This window comes from Spermophilus citellus (genome assembly GCF_964194105.1).
Source record: "Spermophilus citellus genome assembly, chromosome: 10".
Taxonomy (NCBI): Eukaryota; Metazoa; Chordata; class Mammalia; order Rodentia; family Sciuridae; genus Spermophilus; species Spermophilus citellus.
The window spans coordinates 66,154,068-66,174,969 of NC_138197.1; the positions used below are offsets into that span (position 1 = coordinate 66,154,068).

The following is a 20,902-nucleotide window of genomic DNA, read 5'->3' on the forward strand; positions in this document are numbered from 1 at the left end:
TGGTAGTAGTTAGATGACTACTACTCTATAGTATCATAATCTACATATTCCTCAATTTCCTAAAAATAACTTAGTTAACATTAGAAAACAAGCTAATTCACTTTGGCTCAAGCTCAGCCAACATAAGCATTTCTTAAAACTGATTTATCTTTCTAAGGTAAAGAAAGCGTAGGTCAAAAAACAAGCCACCAATGATAGACAAAATACCTTTTGATATGGCTAAGGAACAATGCTGTCCTTTTCTGATCTTGGGAAAAAACAACATAGCAAAGCATTTCACAGAAGAAACAGAAAAGAAACTCAGTTCTCCTGAGATAAGTCTTCACAGCATACACCAATAAATTAAGAGTGACTAAAGAATTCAATGAAAAATATCAAAACACATTTTGAATAATTAAGTAGACCGTTTAAATTTTTTCTTAATGTGTACTGTAGGGAAATTAAAAAGTTACTTTAACACACACTACAGTTTATTAATATGTACTAAAGCATCAAATTATATATAATGTGATAATCACATAATTGAAGAGAAAAATTTTACAAATTAATGTTAAAAGATGATTTAGATTGACCTAATTTTATGGTATTTTGGGAAGGAACCTCATCCTTATATCATAAAGTTACTTTAAGTTTAATTTTCAAAGGAAAGTTTATTTGACTAGAATAACTGATTAAATTTCTAACAGTAAAAATTTTAAAGTCCACATTTAAAACTACTATAGAAAAATTTAGTCAATATATTTATATTTTTTAAAACAATTTCAATTTTGAAGAAAATTATCACAAATTGTTTCATTATATGCAAAATAAATCTCTCAATTATTCATCATTTTCATTCCTTATATGTAATAAAAATACACTAAATTATTATTCACCTGTTTAAATGAATGACTTTCAGTAATTAAAGTTTCTAATTAGTTTCATAATCAAAGTATCTAAAATCACCATTCGACTTTATGATACAGTTATAAAATTAATAGCATTTGCTCACTGCTTTATGATGTTATGTTTAATAATAAATAGAGCATACATTTTACCATGAATGCTCTGTACTAAGGTTTTATCAGTTAAGGAGGCCATTTTGATAGTAAAAATAATCTTCCTAATGATTTCAGTAAAACATACCCTAGTATTCTGAAGCGTTGTAAATTCCCAGCTCAGACAAACCCATATTTAAATGTAAGAACAGGAAACCTTCCTTATTTGGGAATTCAGGATTCTTGATTTCTAATATTTCTTGCTTCCTGCTGCTGCTCTATCCTCAATCACATAGGCTGACTATAGATAGCCCCTCCTAGAGAGAGAGAAGCAAGTGTTAAAGATAAGTGCTTAAAGACTAAATCTCAGTCTATGCTTCTTGGCAGTTTTCCTGTTCATGGGAATCTCTAATACATCCATGTACCTCCCACTAACAAATAAAGCATATTATAAAAAACTGCAGTTCAAAATCAAAGATGCCTGAGGAATGAATACAATTAGAAGTTGATGCTTATTTTAAAAACTATTAACCAGGACCTATCCCTTCTCATTTATGGTTCCAAAACACCTAGTCTGTATCTCCAAAAGTGCTCACCTGGTGTCAGCCTACATTTTCTCTGTCACACTTAAAACATTCTTTCAAGACAGTCCTGGTCAATCCATATTAGAGAAACTATGGTTCTTTGTACTAGATTTCAGAAGTATATTCCTAAAGGACAAATGGTTTTTAGTGATAAAATTAACAGTAAGCATTCCACCTAACTACTCAAATAGAACTCTTTAAATATTCTCCAAAATATAACAACTGGGTAGAATTATATTTAATCTTAATTTCTTCTGACATTTAATAGTTAAAACTTTCTATTCCTAGTATAAGAACAGAAGACTTAGTGAACTACCTGTATAAATCATTTTATATATTCTGACATTTAAAACTAGTCTACACAGAAATTTACATAATTTACCTAAATGATGAAGAGAGTATTAAATGAAAATCTTCACACAGAGACTGGTAAAGAGAATTAAATGAAAATCTTCATGAATAGTCTTTAGATAATGAGCATTCAAAATATAAAAATATTATTTCCCAAAGGATTAATTAATAGGGTAAAAACAGCATTAGATACAAGTTCAAGTTCTGGAGGACTGAGATCTAGCAACTTCCCTAAGGCACTTTAAGGATAAAGGTAGAAAGTACTGATCAACTATTGCACATATCTAATATACTTTAAATGAAATAATATATCTGACAATACTTTATCAGTTATAAAGGACTAATGTTAGTGGTACTCCAAATATGTGCTTAAAATATTGTCCCAGAGAAATACAATAACTGAAATTTTGATAAGTTCAGTGATTTTGTTAAATTTGAGGGAAAAAATGGTTAGAAAAAGCCCAGTCAATAAGGCTTTGCTGAATTATTATGCCACTGAAAAGGGATTTAATCACCAGAATCAGGTGCAAATTTCCAATTACTGCATAAAGGGACACTTGTATAAAATATACTGGTAGTCAAAACATAAGTCAACTAACTACTCATATCATGATTTTCTGTTATATATTAATTCAAAAATATACTCCTCACCTGTCTGTATTCAACATTGTTGTCTGACTTCTTCAAGAACTGTATGTCACTTGGTAAGACTCTCTTCATTTCTAGTCTCATGAGAGAAAGCATACCTTTGTCAACTGTCCAATTTTGATTTCATTAACCTTACTTTCTCAAACTGAAGCTGCCAGCACTTGACAGGAAACTGAAGACTGAGATAAATAAGCTGAGGGAAGATAATCTGTGTATAGTGGGAAAACTAGTCACATTTTCAAAAATTAATATTTAAAAGGGAAATATATTATTTAAAAGATATGGGGGAAGGACCTCAGAAGATAAAGAATATCTTAATCACATATATTGCATGTCCTTTTAATACAGTAAATGGGACTGGGGGTGTAGCTGAGTGGTAGTACATACGAGGTTTAATCCCCAGCACTGTGTCCTCAACCCCTGTTACTCCCACCCCCACAAAATAACAGTAAGAACCCTTGAAATGTTTTAAAAATGTAATATTTGTTAGTTCTCAAACCTTAACCCTGTAAAGGCCAAAATTTTAATCATTTCTTGGCAACTGTGCCAAATTATAAATTCTATCTTCTTAACCAATGTGTGGGGAGGGGGCAGCCCCTTGTTTACAAGAACCATAATTATGATCAGCTATCACTACTGTCCATACATCAGATTTATCTAGCCTTCACCTTTCTAAATATCTACTTTAAATGCACAAACTCAGATAATTAAAGTTAAATTTATAGAAGTTCAAAAATCTCACTAAATATAGATTGTATTTTTACTTATAGTATGGGTAAAATAAATAAATTCCTAACTAAGTGACTGATAGAACTTTAGTACACTGGCTCTATACATATTTTAGTCCAATGACTTACTTTTAATTTCAAATTCTCAGCTCTAATAGTGATGGTTTAAACAAATAAAAATTTCAATTATCCTATAATTCAACTATACTGTCTTTGTTCAACATTCTACTTCTATACCATTATACTTTTATAAACTAACAGGCTTACCATCTATGAATTCCTTGAAACAAAACAGTCAAACAGTACAGCTTATTTAAATTTGTTCTGGTGTCCCTAAGAAAAATATTTTACTTAAAAGATAAGGGGAAAGGAGAAAGAAAAGGGGCAATAAGGCTCTAGGCCTTGAAAGTAAGCACAAGTTCTACTATGCTGAATTCTTTTGTCCAAAGTGGATTCTATGGCATACCTATGTACTACAAAAGGTCAATTAATTACTTTCAAATCCTTACACAGTTTTTATTTATATAACCATAGAACAAATATTTTCAATCTTGGACAGATTAAAACTAACTTTGATTTTGGAGATAGATACTAAATATCAGTTTCTTACAATTAGAATTTCTTTAATGCTCCAAATACTAAGATGAAAGTAAATGACTCTTTTTTGTATGTCTGTGTGTTTGATATGACTTCTGAATCACATTTCTATGAATCCTGATAATACATTTCAGCATGGTTGAATTTCTGAAAGACATAAAATCTAGAAAAATGATCCTGAATACATTCTGTGCTACTTTCTTATCATGTAGATTTCCAATCACTGTAAATGTCACTTTGATAGCTACTCTTCTAGAAGTTAACATAAGTAAAATGTTAAAAAATAGATTAATTTTTTTAAGTTATTTTAGGTTTAGGCTATTCCTTCAAGTATTTGAAAACAAATTACTACTTGAGTTCAGAATTCTTACTTTGTACATTGCATAAATATTAACATACCAAATTAAAAGTTAATTAAATGAAAGAATGTATAAGAGCACTATTAGCATAATGCATGCCTATTGGTAGACTCTAAATATATATACTTATTCCCAATCCTGGCATCTAAAGTAAACTGCATACCTCTCTTTTAAACAGAAGGCAGCTGAGGAAAATGAGAGAAAAGAACTTATGATGATGCAAAAAAAAAAAAAAAAACAAAAAAAAAAAACCTAGTGAGTTTAAAATCTGATTCTATTTGTCAAAGTACTGATATATTTTAAAACACATCTAATTTTCATCACAGAAGATTCAGTTGAAAATTAGTTTAAAGCCTAAGTGACTTGGTAAAACAGCATTCATTCATAATTTATAATGAACAATTTATTAGTAGACTGTCCTCTTGCTACTACATAACTTAACCATTTATTCAACTGATGGCTGCTATTCCCACTAAGGACAACACAATAATTCAGAATTACTTTGTTTAGCAAATTCCACAACTCTAACCCCCCAGCATAATTTAAGATAGTAGCAAAGTAGTTAAATACTTGTTTTAAGAAGCAATTTCACTTTAATAAAATGTTCATGTCCAAAAGAATAACTCAAGAGGAAATTACTGCATTCAAGAAAGATGTTGACTACAATACTTACGATATCAAGTATTTTCAACTTAAATATTCAACAATTAACACACAATTAAGTTTACTGCTAACTTGTCTAATAAGGTGGAAAACATGCATAATCTACAGAATCTAGCAATCACCACTTCTCAACATATAACCGTTAAAGCTTACGGTTGTATTGAAAGATGAACTTGGTGTGGTAAGGAAAGACAGAGGACCATGTCTATACATTCTACTTTCTTAAGTGAAAAATACATATTCAGATTATTTTTGAAGTTCACAATTATGCGGTCACTGAATATAATCATGAAAAGCACTGAACTGAAATCTTCCATCCACCCAGTAATGGTGCTTCTCTACCTGAAGCAAAATCTTCCTTTTTCTTTTTCTTTCTTTTCTTTTTTCTTTTTTTTTTTTTTTTTTTTGGTGGGGGGGAAGGGGGGAAATGGTGGTAATGTGAATTTAACCCAGGGGTGCTCTACCACTGAGCTACACTCCCAGTCCTTTCTTATTTTGAGACAGGGTCTCACAGTTGTAGAGGCTGGCCTCAAACCTATGATTTGTCTGCCTCAGCCTTCCAGAATCTCTGGGATATCATGAGTGTGCCATTGCACCCAGTGGCAAAATCCTTTCTAAAAAAATGCATCAAAAAGTAACCAAGATGCAATAAATACAACACAACTTTAGTTTAGTGGCAGAGAAAAATACGCATTCTTATTTCATCAGTCAATACTCCTGCAAAATCATCAAGATTTATCAATCATATTAACTCCGTAAAACTCAAAATACTTTTCCGCAAAATATATTTTCAACTATCCTTAGTCATTTCTCATCAAAGACTGGTTTAAGTTTTAACCTAAATTAAAAGCTTCTATGTATGCTATTATGAATTCAATTAACATAACAAACCTTTTCTTCCCTTTTTCCAGAACTCAGTCAGAAAGGCAGTATAAATAAAGTCATTTCTCCTTTCCACACTATTAAGGACAAGATAAGTAAAATCCCAATTATGTAAATACAATTATTTCCATGGTATTTAGGGACACTGAACAACTGAATGCAGTTAATGTTCAAATTATTTTTGAAACACATCTATATTTTTTTTACTAATTTTTACACACTGACAAAATACTAACTCAGAAAGTACAACATGATTAATATGAAGAACAATGAATTTTTATTTAACAACTAATAACAATGGGGTTTATAATGAATATTTCCTTCAAAGTACTTGGCCCAAAGGGAGTGAACATAATACATCAAAAGTCCTGTTCCTTAATCAGTTACACTCCATGAAGAATCTCAGTTTACCTAACTCAAACTCTGAAATTACTTGCTACTAAGTTAAAAACAGAAATTAGAAAACTTAATTCTAAATTTATACTGCTTCTTAAGTTTTGAGATCTTGGTCAAGTAATAGAATATAAAATCTAAAATTCCTCAGTTGTAAAATGAAAAAACACTATTACATCTGCTCTGGTTAATCCACAAGATGGATATAAAGAAATCAAATAACCTATGTGAAAATTCTCTGAAAAATATCAAACAAAAAGCAGACAGAAGTGTTATTAGTAGTAAACAGATGTTATCATACAAGAGTTTCATCTGCTCTTCTGTAAGGTTTTCTTTTTTTTAAAGAAATGCATTTAAATGCTCTTTATGTGTAATATGAAATGAATTGCATTCTGCCATCATGTTTAAGAAATTAGAATTGAATTTAAAAAAGAAATGCACTTAAAATTCTTTAATTGTAAATGAATAAAAAGCTGAATAAAAAAATTATAAGGAAATATAATGAGAGACCTTTAATAATACTGGGAAATTTGTCCAAAGTACTAGGGAAATTCATTACTGTGAAATAATTCATGAAATATAGTATCAACTCTTTAGGTTAAATTAAATCATGCTAGGGAATTAAAATTCAATAATGTATCAACCATGTTAATTCTTATTCTCAGACTTACCTCTGCCCATTTAAGAATACAGGTCACACAGAAGACATGATTACAACTTTCTGGAAAACCAATTTCCTTCTCTAATAGGCAATTAAGACATATTGGACATCTATCTGCTTCACTGTAAAACAGACCAGTGGTAGCAGTACCATTTCTGTTTTCTTCACCTGTAGAGTAAAACAACCAAATGTGTTTTCAAGTCCTCTAAAACAAAAAAACATTTCTATAGCAATATGGTAGACTAGATACTCTAAGGGCCCTCCTATTACAAGACAATTAGATCTTAGATAAGTAACAAACATGGTCCTTAAGTCCAATAGCCCAACATTAATTACTTTGGCATGCACGTGTCTTGTGTGCATTTCTGTATACATATAGGGGATTGCTGATAACTGAACCCAGCATCTTAACATGCTAAGCACATGCTCTAACACTGAGCTACACCTCCTGCCACTTTATTTTTAATGGGGGAGTAAAAAGAACTTCAATTAGTTTTAATGAATTTTAAAATAATAATTATTTTTTTAAATGAATAATTTTTAGGATTCAAACTTTTAAAAGTAAAAATGGCTATAGTGGTAAATCTTCCACTCAAACTTATCTCCACCCATCTAGTTCTATCCAACCAAATAACAACTGTTAAGTTTCTTCTGTGTCTTTCCAAAGATTTTTCTAATGCATAGAAAAGAAAGCCTTAATACATTTCCTTCCATTCACACACTGCAACAACTATACAGATTATTCTGCTTTTTCATTTTTTATTGATGGACATACAATTGTTTTCAGCCTTTGCCTATGATAAACAACTTTGCATGCACTGCTGACTCAGAATAAAAAAACAACTCTAAAATTTAGTATAAATAAAGGAATGGATAGCTGAAATATGAACAGTGTACAGCAAGCAAATGAAAAGCTGCAATTATCCTGGGCATGAATATCCATACTAATGTTCAGATCTGGAGACCAAGCCTCCCCAGGTAGGAGAACTAACAGTAATACTCAGAGACTCTAGGACTAAGTCAAGAGGGGGCTAAGGTGTTCCAGCATGGATCTAGGAAGAAGCAAGTCACATATAATTCCTGTAGAGGAAAGAATCCCTAAATTAGGCATTCAGGATTCCACACATTAAATTTATCAAATATCAAATTCTAATCAAACATTAACAAATCTAGGGAAATTAGCCACCATGAGTAAGAATCAGCAAAAACAAAATTAGCAAAAACCAAAATCACTGGTTTCAAAAATCAGAATTGTTAAATACCGTGAAGAATAACTAAACAGCAGATCAGACCAAGAAGAAAAGAGTACTTCTGAACTGGAAGAAGAAACTATCTAGGTTCTAGAAGACAGAAAAGGAGATATAACAATGACAGAGAGGCTAAGAAATGAGCTAGAAGCAAGGTCTAACATACTAATTAAAATCCAGAACAGAATTAAAAGAGAATAATTAAAGAGGCTGGAAAAAAAAATGTACACCTCTTTAGTTTACTTTAGAGTTTAACAACAAAAACAAGTAAAAACAAAAAACTCCTTGTGTATTTTGACATGCATACAAATAAATATTTAGAAACACAAAGTTTTGCTTTCAACAGACAAGCTTTATAAAAACAAAACATTACCTTCCATATCTTCATACTCCTGTTCTCCCACATTTAGGGTATATACAGTTTTCTTCTTCATTTCTCCTTGGAAAAGAATTTCCTATAGGATGAATTACAATAAAAAATTTTTATGTTTTACTTCTCTCAATAATAATTTATTAAAAAATTAATTATGAATTATAAGAAATTACACATAAAAGAACGCAGTACAAACCAAGCCAGTCTGTGGATAATCCAGTATTCTTTTATAGTACTTGCAAGAAAAAAAAAAGCAAACAGTTTTATTGAAAAGAAAAGCCTTATCTAACTATTAAATACAAAAATACAATCCAAACATAGGAAAAAAGAGATGAACCTGAAATGGAGTTTTCAGGGAAGCCAATAAGTCACATGTTAAGGAACTTAAGGCATTTATGAAGCAACACACTATAAGGAAATAAAATAGAAATTAGCTAAAACAATCTGACAAGAATAGTCAGTAAATGAAAGTATGTATATTTGTGTATACTGGAACAGGATGGGCATATAAGCCAAGAATCGCACCTGAAATTTCACAATGAGGGGCAATAAAAGAAATAGGCAATGCACTGTAAAACAAACTAGATTATAGACAGATCTCTGATGAGAAGTGGCTATGGATGTAGTTCAGTAGTAGAGCACTTTCCTAGCATATGCAAGACCCCAAGTTTGATGCCCACTATTACAAAAATATCAGAGACAGACAGAAGGGCAGACAGACAGATAGACAGACACAGATATAAGTTTATTGTTTTAAAGATTCCTATGTGAGAAAGTATAGAATGGATTACAGAGGGGAGAGATTAGAAGCAGAATAATTTGCATAGCTCAAGTAACTGAATGTGAATTAGAAAACCAGAAAATTAAAGAGCAGATGAATAATTTCTGAGATTCAGTAAGCAATTATGGGGCCAGGTGTGGGGGTGCATGCCTGTAATCCCAACAGCTCGGGAGAATTGTGAGTGGAAACCAGCCTCAGCAAATAACAATATCCTAAGCAACTCAGTAAGACCCTGTCTCTAAATAAAAATACAAAACATGGCTAGAGATGTGGCTCAGAGTGCCCCTGAGTTCAATCCCCAGTACCAAAAAAAAAGCAATCATGGGGAAGGAGTCAAATTATTTTTCTGGCCTAGACAACTAGGAAAATGGTAATTTTATAAGGAAAGAGAGAGAGAAAGAGAAACATGGGAAAGGAAATTAATTTGGTTGTCAAAGGAAAGAAATTTATGAGGAAAAAATAGTTTTAAAAATCAATTCTCAATATCCTTCTTGAAATTATGTAAAACCCATGACTGCAAAAACCCATCTGAATACAGACATTGTAGGTATCTAAACACAACAAATTCCGCAATTTATCAATTATGATTCTCCTATGTATCTGACGCAATTTTCCTATTTTCTAAAATTATATACACATGCTAATTTCTACGTTAAAAGTATGACTTGCCTAGGAAAATTTCCTGTTTGGTTAAATAAAGTCACTCTTCTGTTTACAAAACCAACTGCAAAACAAGAAACTTAGTAGCAGATGTTAAGAATAAATATTTGGGGGTATGGTAACTGGCGATTGAACCCAGAGGTACTTTAACACTAAGCTACATCCCAGCTCTTTTTATTTTAAGACAGGGTCTCAGTAAGTTTGTTAGGGCCTCACTAAATTGCTGAGGCTGGCTTCAAACTTACGATCCTCCTGCCTCAGCATCCTGAGCCACTAGGATTTATGTGTGCCACCATGCCCAGCAAATGTGAAAATAACATAAAGATTGCAGTGATTTAAAGCTCAAAATGAACCAAAAGTCAGTTTAAAAAAAAAAAAAAGACTTAATTCAATCAATCTTCCTTAATAAAAGTAGAACATCAAAACAAGAGGACAACTTCTCATTCTTTGCCTACATTTGCAGTATCTGTTTTAGTTCTGGTGCTATTCTTTAGAGACAAACAACACGAAGATAAATGTCCAAGAAAGATGACAAAAATGGCTACAGCCTTAGAAACCCTATCATTTACAGACAAGTAAAGTGGTAAGCCTGGAAAAACAGAAACCTTAAGAAGAATGTGAGCAGTTATCTTAAAATGTAATGGACTATCCTGAGAGGCAATAATATAACCTATCAATGAAGATATTCAAGCAAGTCAATGTCCTCTTATGGGTTTTGTTTTAACTCGAAGATTTATTGAGTACTATAGTCAATTCACTAAGTTCAGCACTGAACAAAAACAGAAATCCTTGCCTGTCTACTCTAGTAAAGGAGACAAAATAACTAAAATATCTATTATAACAGAAGCTGAAAATGCTATAGAAAAAAATTAACAACAGTGGAGCTAAAAAAAAAAAGTGAGAAACTAGGGAGACTGCTATTTTACAGAGTGTTTAGTGAAAGCCTCTCTCTATAAAATGACGTTTGAACTGGCAGTGTAAAAGAAGCAAAAGAGAAAAAGTTGCATGTATAGTGCTAAGCATTACAGGTAGAGAAGAACAAATGTGAGAGTACTCAGAGAAGCAGCTTTGTTATGTACAAGGAACAAGAAACAGAAGAGTATGGTTAGAATAGAGCCAAACAGGAATAGCAGTAGATGAGAACAGAGAGGTAACAGAAGACAAGATCATGCAGCACTTTCTAAGCTAAAGTAAATACAATGGCTTCTTCTCTGAGAGAGATGGGCCCCTTAGGCAGTTTTGAGCAGAAGTAATACCAAGGGGGAAAGTAGAAGCCAGCAAGATTACTCTAATAATCTACAAAAAAAAGATGTCATAGCTTTGTACCAGAGTGGTAACAAAGACAATAGAAAGTGCTCAGACTTCAGTTGTGTTTTGAAAATTTGGCCATGAGAATCTGATGATAGACTGGATGAAAGGCATTCATTAGAGAGCAAGAGTCCAGGATAATTTCAAAGGATTTTTATTCAAGCAAATAGAATGATGAAGTTGCTTATATAGAGAGGACTACTTAAAAAAAAAAACACATAACTATTTACTCTCATTGTTATTTATGCAGAAAGAAAGCATCAATATAACCTAAGAACCTGTTACAAATTCAGGATATCTCAAGAACCAAATACGTAGTGAATCCAAATCTGCATTTTAAGCTCTGTGCAAAATCAATATACTTTAAAGCCTGAAAAGCAATGCTCTAAACAACTTCCCAACTTAGTTGATTTTAGAGTCATACTGTGCTCCTATATGGTCAATAATTGCATATAATTTTTAATTTCTGCTCATATCATACTACCATATCTCTCCCATTATTCTAAATAATGTTAATAAAAACTATTTAAATCAATGTGATAAAAACATCAATCTGAAAATTGACACAATATTTTAAAAATCTAACAAATTTTCAGAAGATGTAGTAGATTATCTCTGTATACATAATTTGTCTCACCTATGCTATTTTCAAATTTTCTCCTCTAAGAATAGCATTCATATTTATAAATTATAATTTACATTTTATAATGAATGAACTGTCTTCTCTAAGTCTCATGTAGTAAAGCACACAAGCTTTCCCTTCTATTAAAAATATGCTTTAAAAACTGCAGAAGCACTTCAAACTTTTAGAAGTTGTGTGCTTCTTCCTGTATTAATAATCTTTTATATCTGAAAAATGATTATGCCATATTAACACTTTAAACTAATAAGGGTCTTAGCATTTCATTAGACTTTTTTTTTGTAAAAACAGCATCAATATAACCTAGGAACACGTAGCAACATGGCCATATCTCAACCAATTTTAAGTTGCCAAGACCGGTCTTATATTTGTGATCCTCTTGCCTTGGCATTCCAAGTAGGTGGGATTATAGTTATGCACTACCACACTCTGCTCACTAGACTTTTGTCTAAACTTTTTAATCTTTTTTTCTTAAGTTTCAGTTCAACAACTTATAACCTTTTGCAGGGGGATTGGGGTGGAGGGGTGTTTCCAGTGTTTGAACTCGGGGACGCTTGACAACTGAGACACATCCCCAGCCCTATTTTATATTTTACTTAGAGACAGGGTCTCACTGAGTTGCTTAGTGGCTGGCTTTGAACTCACAATCCTCCTGCCTCAGCTTCCCGAGCCACTGTGATTACAGGTGTGTGTCACCACGCACAGCACAACTTATGAACTTTTAACTTGTTCATGTTTATCTGCTGTATCTGCCTGGACTCCAATTTCTGATCCAAGAATCCAGGCTTTTGAATATCAGCTTTTCTTTGAATTTCCAGTAATAGAAATGCAGGAATACCACACAAAGCTGCAGTCCTAGCCAGTAATAGAAGACCTAAGAGATAAGCTATAAGTGGGCAGGATTATTGTTCTTTGTGGTTATCTAAAAGAGTTAGACATATCCCAATTTGGGGCTATTTACTATCTATGGTTCTATTAACAAGTCAAATCCTTCCTACACTACTTATTATTACTTCTGCTAAGCTCTGTAAGTAAATTATATATTAATTATAAATATAACTAAATTTTCTTTTGATGGTTCTAAATTTACTTCAAATAAATTTCAGATAATAGATGATCATTTAAGATTTTTAATAAACTGTTTACTTTTCTGATTTTAACTTAATGAATTTTAATCTTTAATGGCTTTCCCAGACTTTACCTTTCCAAGTTAAAATACCTTTTTAGTCTGTTATACCTGATATAATGTTCTAACATACTTCTATCTACTAGTTGCTCTTTTCCATTTCATTATACGCATTATAATGAAAAAATAATAATAATATCTCTATTATGTACTGGAAATAATATTTGAAATATACTAATGCAAAATCTGGGGGGAACAGTCTGATTTTTAAATTTTATAAGAAGCCACTGAAGTTTGAAAATTGGGAGATAAAAAGAAAAAAGAAACTACAGGTACAAATCAATTTTTAGGAGTTCAACACTCATTTTTTCCACAAGAACCATGGAATACATGGAAGTAAGAATCCTAGGCCAGATATTGCTATGCATTCAAATAACAGCAGCATGTTGAAAATTTTCAGTTCTCTAGAATAGTGCTGCCCCAAAAGAAATTACTCTATGAAGCAATATTAAATGTGAGTAGTGTCAGAAAACAAATTTTTAAATTTACTGACATTTTAATGAATTTAAATTTCAAAAGTCAATGTCCTACTGGCTACTATACTAAGCAGTTCAGTTATTTAAGAAAATGTTTCAAGTTATATCTGGGATTCTTAAGTATGTTTTATTTTCACAGTTAATTGGGCATCTAAAGTTTCAAGAAATCAGAGAAGGAATCAGAGGTACCTTAGTAATATAAACTAAGCTTTTTAGCTTAACCTGGTTCCGTTTAAAATTGAAATTTTAAATTTTCTTCTTTCTCTTTACCTTTTTTTCCTTCCAAAGTCCTTTCTAGTTTACTTCAAAATCTTCCCTGCCTGCTTCCTACTACTGTCCTTCAAGTAAGTCCATGGCATCTAATGGTATCTACATGCTGGTGATTATTACAAACTTTAGAGTCCAATAGGCCTAGCTTCAAATCCCAGCTCCAATGTAATAAATGGCTATTGATACTAGTACTAGAAAGAGAAATGGGAAGGGCAATAAAATTGCTACCTGCCCATTCTCTTCATTTTCCCTAAAGTAAAAGGCAAAAAGTTAAAACATTTCTGAACAACTAAACTGATCAACTTCTACTAATATTTTATTAAAAGGATAGAATCAGATTCTCAGGATAAAAAGAAAAAAAGAATTGGGACATACAAAGGATCATAAAGAAAATTACTACCCAGTCTCAAATCTAATCCTGCCATTGCAGAATCTATCACTAAAGGGCACTGATATGAAAAATGGGAGCCAGCGCTGAATGAAAGAGATTCTGGGGAAAAGTGAGAGCTGCCTCTGTGTTGGGCATAATTAAGACAAGAACAAGGCACATTTCATGCAGATGCTAAATACTTTGTTGATTTGTATGACTAAGGTGTTTGTCAGCTTTTTTGCTGTTGTGACTAAAGGATCTGACCAGAACAATTATAGAGGATGAAAAGTTTATTTGGGAGCTCACAGTTTAAGAGGCCTCAATCCATAGACAGCAGACTCCATTCCTTGGGAGCTCATGGTGAGGCAAAACAAAATGGTGGAAGAGCATGGTAGAGAGAAGCAGTTCACATGATGATTAGGAAGCAGAGAGAGATTACCACTTGCCAGACACAAATATGTACCCCAAAACCATGCCCCCAATGCCTTACCTCCTCCAGGCACACCCCACCTGCCTTCAGTTACCACTCAATCTCATCAGGTGATTAATTAATTGATTGGGTTAAGTCTCTCATAACCCAATCATTTCCCATCTCGCATGTCTCACACGTGAGCTTTTGGGGGGACACCTCACATCTAAATCTTAACATAAGGTTCTCAGATAACTCATAAGAACCTCTCTTAGATAATCTATTCCTCTCTATCCTTTATCTCCAGCCCTCTATCAAAGTCAAACAAGTCTCCCAATTCAACACTGCATTCAATAAAATTCAGATATTCAGTGAGGCACTCTGACTGATATACTTCAATAATAACCTGGGCACTATTGTCTTGCAATAATAAGCATTCAAATGTTGACCATTATTGTTAATGTAGAATCATCCACTTTGAGCCCTCCATAAAACCACTGAGCACTTCTCACTTATTTACTAAAATATTAGGTCCTCCCTTGAAGAAAATGATTTTCCTGGAAGAACCATAAGAAAGACTCTTATTGATGTCCAAGGAAGGCTACTATCTAACAGACCTGAAAAATGAAAATCTAGCTGTTTTTGTAAATAAAGTTTTGTTGCAGCACAGCCATACTTACTTCTTTTGTATTTTCATTTCTATCAACAGCTCTATTTCACAGCAACTTTATAACCACCAAAAAATAGGAAAACTGTGATAGATAAAACAAACATTGAATAATTTTTTTTTGTAATGGACTCATTTACATGCTCTGCTTTCAGTTCCTCTGCACATCAGTTCCTGGAAATACTTCCTAGTTCAATTTCTAAAAAGATTATCAGTAATTTGGTTCACTATTGGCAGTTAATAGACAACAGCAATTTCTACAAACCTTTCATATTCAATTCCTCTGATCTGGGCTATACTCAGAAAAGATCTTTTTTGACCAAGAATTTATTGATCAATGAATAATCTTTTATTGATCAATGAATAATCTTTGATAGTGTTTCTTACCAAACAAACTGAAAATTAAGAACCTAACATTGTCCATGCTTATAGGTCTTACAACAAAATGAATTTCATTCATCAATCCATAAATTGAAGCTAGGTCTCAGAACATTTCTAAAATTCTTGCCCAGTATCTGCAATAGCAAGTAAGTGCCAAAATAGTCCAAAATATGAAGCATGTTCTTTCATGCTATGTTATATGATGATCAATGTCTTAATTACTAATTATTTTTAAATGAATTTAATTATTTTAAAATAATTATTTATTTATGATTATTTAAATGATTATTTAACTAATATTTTTAATTATTAAAATTAATGAATAAAAGATCTTCACAAAACTTCAGGCAGAGTATATATGTTGATTTGAAAATAGAAAGTTTTCCAAAAGTATTATAATTGTTATAGAGTTCATGAAAACTAAAAGAGAAATTAATTGTCCTACATTCTTCTTCATTTAATGTAGCACCTTCTTCTCAACTGTTACATATGATAGGACCATATATATTTTGGAAAAAATGATAAAATATAATTCACAATCTGCTTTTAACTATGACCATAAAGAGATTCAAGGTGCCATTTCATTCTAAAATATGTAAAAAGTGAGGTAAGAGTTCCAGTTCTGGAATAAACACACACCAATTTTCTAATTTCACTGAATGAAACTATAAAGACCCAAACAGAATGAATGGAGCAGTGACATGAAGATTAAGAAGTAAATTACATCTGGGCCCAGTGGTATACACATATAATTCCAGTGGCTCAGGAGGCTGAGGCAGGAAGATCACCAGTTCAAAGACAGCCTCAGCAACTTAATATGAGGCCCTACACATCTCAGAAAAATCCTGTCTGTAAATAAAATATAAAAAAGGACTGAGGATGAGGCTCAGAGGTAAAAGTACTGCTGGGTTCAATCCCTGGTTTTTTATTTATTTATTTATTTATTTATTTATTTATTTACACACACACACACACACACACACACACACACACACACACACATAAATAAAAAATAATAGGAGGGTTGGGGAAGAGACCAGAATCCAATATATCATCAAACTGACAGTAAGTTTACCGTTTTCCCCACCCAGAAACCCCTGGTCTAGGCTTAATGGAGCCTGAAACATAGAAAACGGACACTGGTAATGACAGAGAGAACTTTACGGGAGGAAATCCTTGTAGCTCTATCTGAGGAATGAGAAAGGACTCTCTCAATGCTGAAGAGGAGAAAGGATAATTACCACCACCACTCCTACCTTTTACTCATTTCTTAAGTGCCAGTCTTCAGGTAATCCTATGGTGGTGGTGGTGGCTACAACATAAGCATAAACACTCATGCAGTTCACATACTGGCTACTGGGTAGTGCACAAACTAAGACAATCAACAGAAACAAACACCAAGATGATACAGATGTTAAAGCAATGGGTAAATTATCTACACGAATTATCTAAAGGGTGGAAAATGATTTCTAAAATAGGGTATTAAAAAGCTTAAATTATTCTTAAATGCAAAGATTAAAAACAAATCACAGTTAAGAATTGGATGAGGGCTGGGGTTGTAGTTTGCCTCACATGTGTGAAGCACTGGGCTTGATCCTCAGCATCATATAAAAATAAAGAAACTGTGTGTTCATCTACAACTAAAAAAATATATATTAAAAAAAGAATTAGATGATATAAAGAACCATGGAAAATTTAGAACTAAAAAATACAGTAACTGAAATTTAAAAACATGCTACCTAGACTCAATAGCAGAATGGAAATGAAGAGCAAAGAATCAATGCATTTGAAAAATATAACAACAGAAATATATCCAATCAAAACAAAAACAAAATATGAAAAAGACTTACTAGTAAGTCTTGGGAACTTGTGAAGCAATAAACACCAAACCAAACACTAATATTTATGTCCAGAGACCAAGGAGAAGAAAATGAGAGAAGTGGTGGTGGCAGTGGTAGTAGAAAAGAAAAAGGAATAGTAATTATAAACTAGAAACTTCCTAAAATCTGGTAAAACTATGTACTCAAAAGCTTACAACCCCAGAAAGATCAATCTTAATGGAATTCATGCCTGAATACATTATAGTCAAATTGATGCAAATTGTTTTTAAAAAATGAACTACTTAGGAGAAAAAGTAAAGGTAAGTGATTCAAATGACTGTAATTTCTCACCAGAAACCACATGAGGGCTGGAGTTGTGGCTCACAGGTAGAGCGCTCGCCTAGCATGTGAGAGGCCCTGGGTTCGATCCTCAGCACCCCATATAAACAAAATGAAGGTATTGTGTCCAACTACAACTAAAAAATAAACATTTAAAAAAAAGAAAAATAAACCACATGAGCCAGAAGGAAACAGAATAATATCTTTAAATGCCAAATAGGAAATCACTATAAACCTAAAAAGACCCTCCTCTTTCTAGCTAAAATATCCTTCAGGAATCAATGTAAAATCAGATATCCTCAGGTGGAAAAATGGTAAGAGTTCTTTTCCAGCTTTAAAAGAATTACTAAATGAAGTTTTTTAGTCAGAGGAAATAGAACACCAAGAATATTGGAAGAAAAAGAAAAAATGGTAAATATCTGCATAAATATAATGAACTGCTCTCACCTTGAATTTTAAAAACTGTTTGACAAGAAAAGCAAATATTTGCTGGGTGCAGTGGCACACACCTGTAATCCCAGTGACTCAAGAGGCTGAGGCAAGAGGGTCGCCAGTTCCAAGCCAGCCTTGGAAACTTAGGGAGACACTATCTCAAAATAAGAGGGGAAAAAAAAGTTAAATGCCCCTGGGTTCAATCCCTAGTACTACAAGGGAAAGGGAACAAATATTTACAACATTTTCTGGTAAGATATATGTAGATATAATACAAGATAATGACACCATAAAGAGAAAGAACAAAGGAACCTACATGGTGGTTAGTTTTCTACATTTTCACTTGAAGTAGTAAAATATTGATTCTAAGTAGAATGAAAAGTAAAAAATTAAGTACATATATATTTTCTAATTCCTAGAGCTATCACTAAAAAAGTAGACAGTCAAAAGAACAATAAACTAAAATTTTAACACTAAAAAATGTTCAAATAACCAAAAGAAGCTACAGAACAAAAACAGAAGTAACAGAAAATGATATAGTAATCCTAAATCTAAAAACATCAATAATTAAAATATGAGACACACAGCAAAAGCAATATAACATTAAACTGCTTGACTCAAATCAATAATATAAATTCCTACCTTAAAAATCTAGAAAAAAAAGCAAAATATATGCAAAGTAGACATAAGAAAATATAAAGAATAGAAATCAATAAAATGGTAAAACAGAAAAAAAAATCAATAAAACCAAAAGCTCATTCTCTGAAAAGATCAATAAGATTTAAATCTCTATCGAGACTGATGATAACATGAATTACCCTAGAACTATTTAAAGAAATTGAATTTGTAGTTAAAAGCCTTCCAAAAAACAAGCCTCTAGGCCCAGATAATTTCCCTGGTGAATTCTACTAAATATCTAAGAAAGAAATAACATCAAATAAACATAATCTCTTCCAGAAAATGGAAAATGAGCAGTTCTCAGCTCATTTTATGAGTTCAGTATTATCCTAATACCAAAAAACACAAAGAACAAATTTCTATACTAGACTTTATCAAAATTACAAAAAAAAAAAAAGAACCGTATGATACATTCAGAATACAATGTGGCAATAAGAAGGTAGGAACTAGTATTTCACTCAAGGAATTATAATGAATAGAAGAAGCCAGTCTCCAAAGGATACATGTTATACAATAGATTATTGGATAAAGAAAATATGTGGGGGCTGGGGTTGTGGCTCAGCGGTACAGCACTTCGAGTCCCTGCGTTCGATCCTCAGCACCACAAAAAAATAAGTAAATCAAATAAAGATATCGTGTCCGACTACAACTAAAAATAAATAAATAAACAAACAAACAAAATGTGGTATAGATATTCAGTGGAATATTTTTCAGCTTTTAAAAAGAGTAAAACTATGGCATTTGCCAATAAATGGTTGGAATTGGAGAATATCATGCTAAGCTAAATAAGCCAATCCCACAAAACCAAAGGCCAAATGTTTTCTCTAATATGCAGATGCTAATTCACAATAAGACGTGGTGCATTAAGGAAGAATAACGTTACCTTAGATTAGATAGAGGGAAGTGATAGGAGGGAAGAGGAAGGGATGTGGGAATAGGAAAGATAGAATGAAAGAGACATTATTACTGTATGTATATATGTGACTACATGACCAATATGATTCTGCAAAATATACACTCAGAATAACAAGAAATTATATCCCATCTATCTATGATAGCATTCTACTGACGTGTAACTAATTAAAACAAATTTTTTTAAAAAAAATTTAAGGGCACATTATATAATTGCATTTATATGACATTCTTTGTGAGTGGTATGATTTTTCCCAACCTTTCTACTTCAGTCTGTGTATGTCTTTTCCTGAGAGCATATTGTTGGAGCTTTTTTTCCTTTAATCTAATCTGCTAGCCTATGTCTTTTGATTGGTGAGTTTAGACCATTAATATTCAGGTTTATTACTGAGACATGATTTATATTCCCAGCCATTTTTGTTTATTTTTGTTAGTTAACTTGACTTGGTTCTCCTTTGATTAGTTTTTCCTTTAGTGTAATACCTCCCTCTACTGATTTTCATAGTTGCTTTTCATTTCCCTTCATGACATACTCTGCCAAAGATGTTCTGTAGTGCACGTTTTCTAGCTGTAAATTCTTTTAACTTGTTTATCATGAAAAGTTTTTATTTCATCATCAAATCTAAAGCTTAATTTTGTTGGATACAAGATTCTTGGTTGGCATCCATTTTCTTTCAGAGCTTGATATATGTTGTTCCAGGATCTTCTAGCTTTCAGGGTCTGGGTTGAAAAATCTGCACATAACCTAATTGGTTTCCCCCTATATGTGATCTGATTCCTTTCTCTCATGGCTTTTAATATTCTCTCCTTATAATGTATGTTGGGTATTTTCATTATAATGTGCCTCGGTGTGAATCTGTTGTGATTTTGTATATTTGGTGTCCTGTAAGCCTCTTGAATTTGGTTTTCCAATTCGTTCTTTATGTTTGAAAAATTTTCTGATTATTTCATTGAATAGATTGGTCATTCCTTTGGCTTGGAACTCTATGCCTTCCTCTATCCCAGAAATTCTTAAATTTGGTCTTTTATGCTACTCCCATATTTCTTGAATGTTCTGCTCATGGTTTCTTAACATTTTCACTGTGTGGTCTACATTCTTTTCAAGATTAT

The 20,902-nt window shown here is 32.2% G+C and overlaps 1 protein-coding gene across 5 annotated transcripts in view; it reads right to left on the bottom strand.

The window, feature by feature from the left end:
- The window catches only part of SCAF11 (SR-related CTD associated factor 11), an 80,694-nt gene that overhangs the window by 36,164 nt on the left and 23,628 nt on the right, over positions 1-20,902 (bottom strand). For 4 of the 5 annotated variants that reach the window (XM_081311700.1, XM_081311703.1, XM_081311701.1 and 1 more), the window contains exons 2-3: positions 8,464-8,545; positions 6,854-7,011 (exon numbers count right to left, since the gene is read on the bottom strand). In XM_081311700.1, the coding sequence (XP_081167826.1) occupies positions 6,854-7,011; positions 8,464-8,524 (219 nt within the window). In that variant the 5' untranslated portion in view covers positions 8,525-8,545. Of the gene's footprint in view, positions 1-2,563; positions 2,635-6,853; positions 7,012-8,463; positions 8,546-20,902 lie in introns of those variants that run through there. The other variant, XM_081311702.1, reaches the window with a different exon arrangement.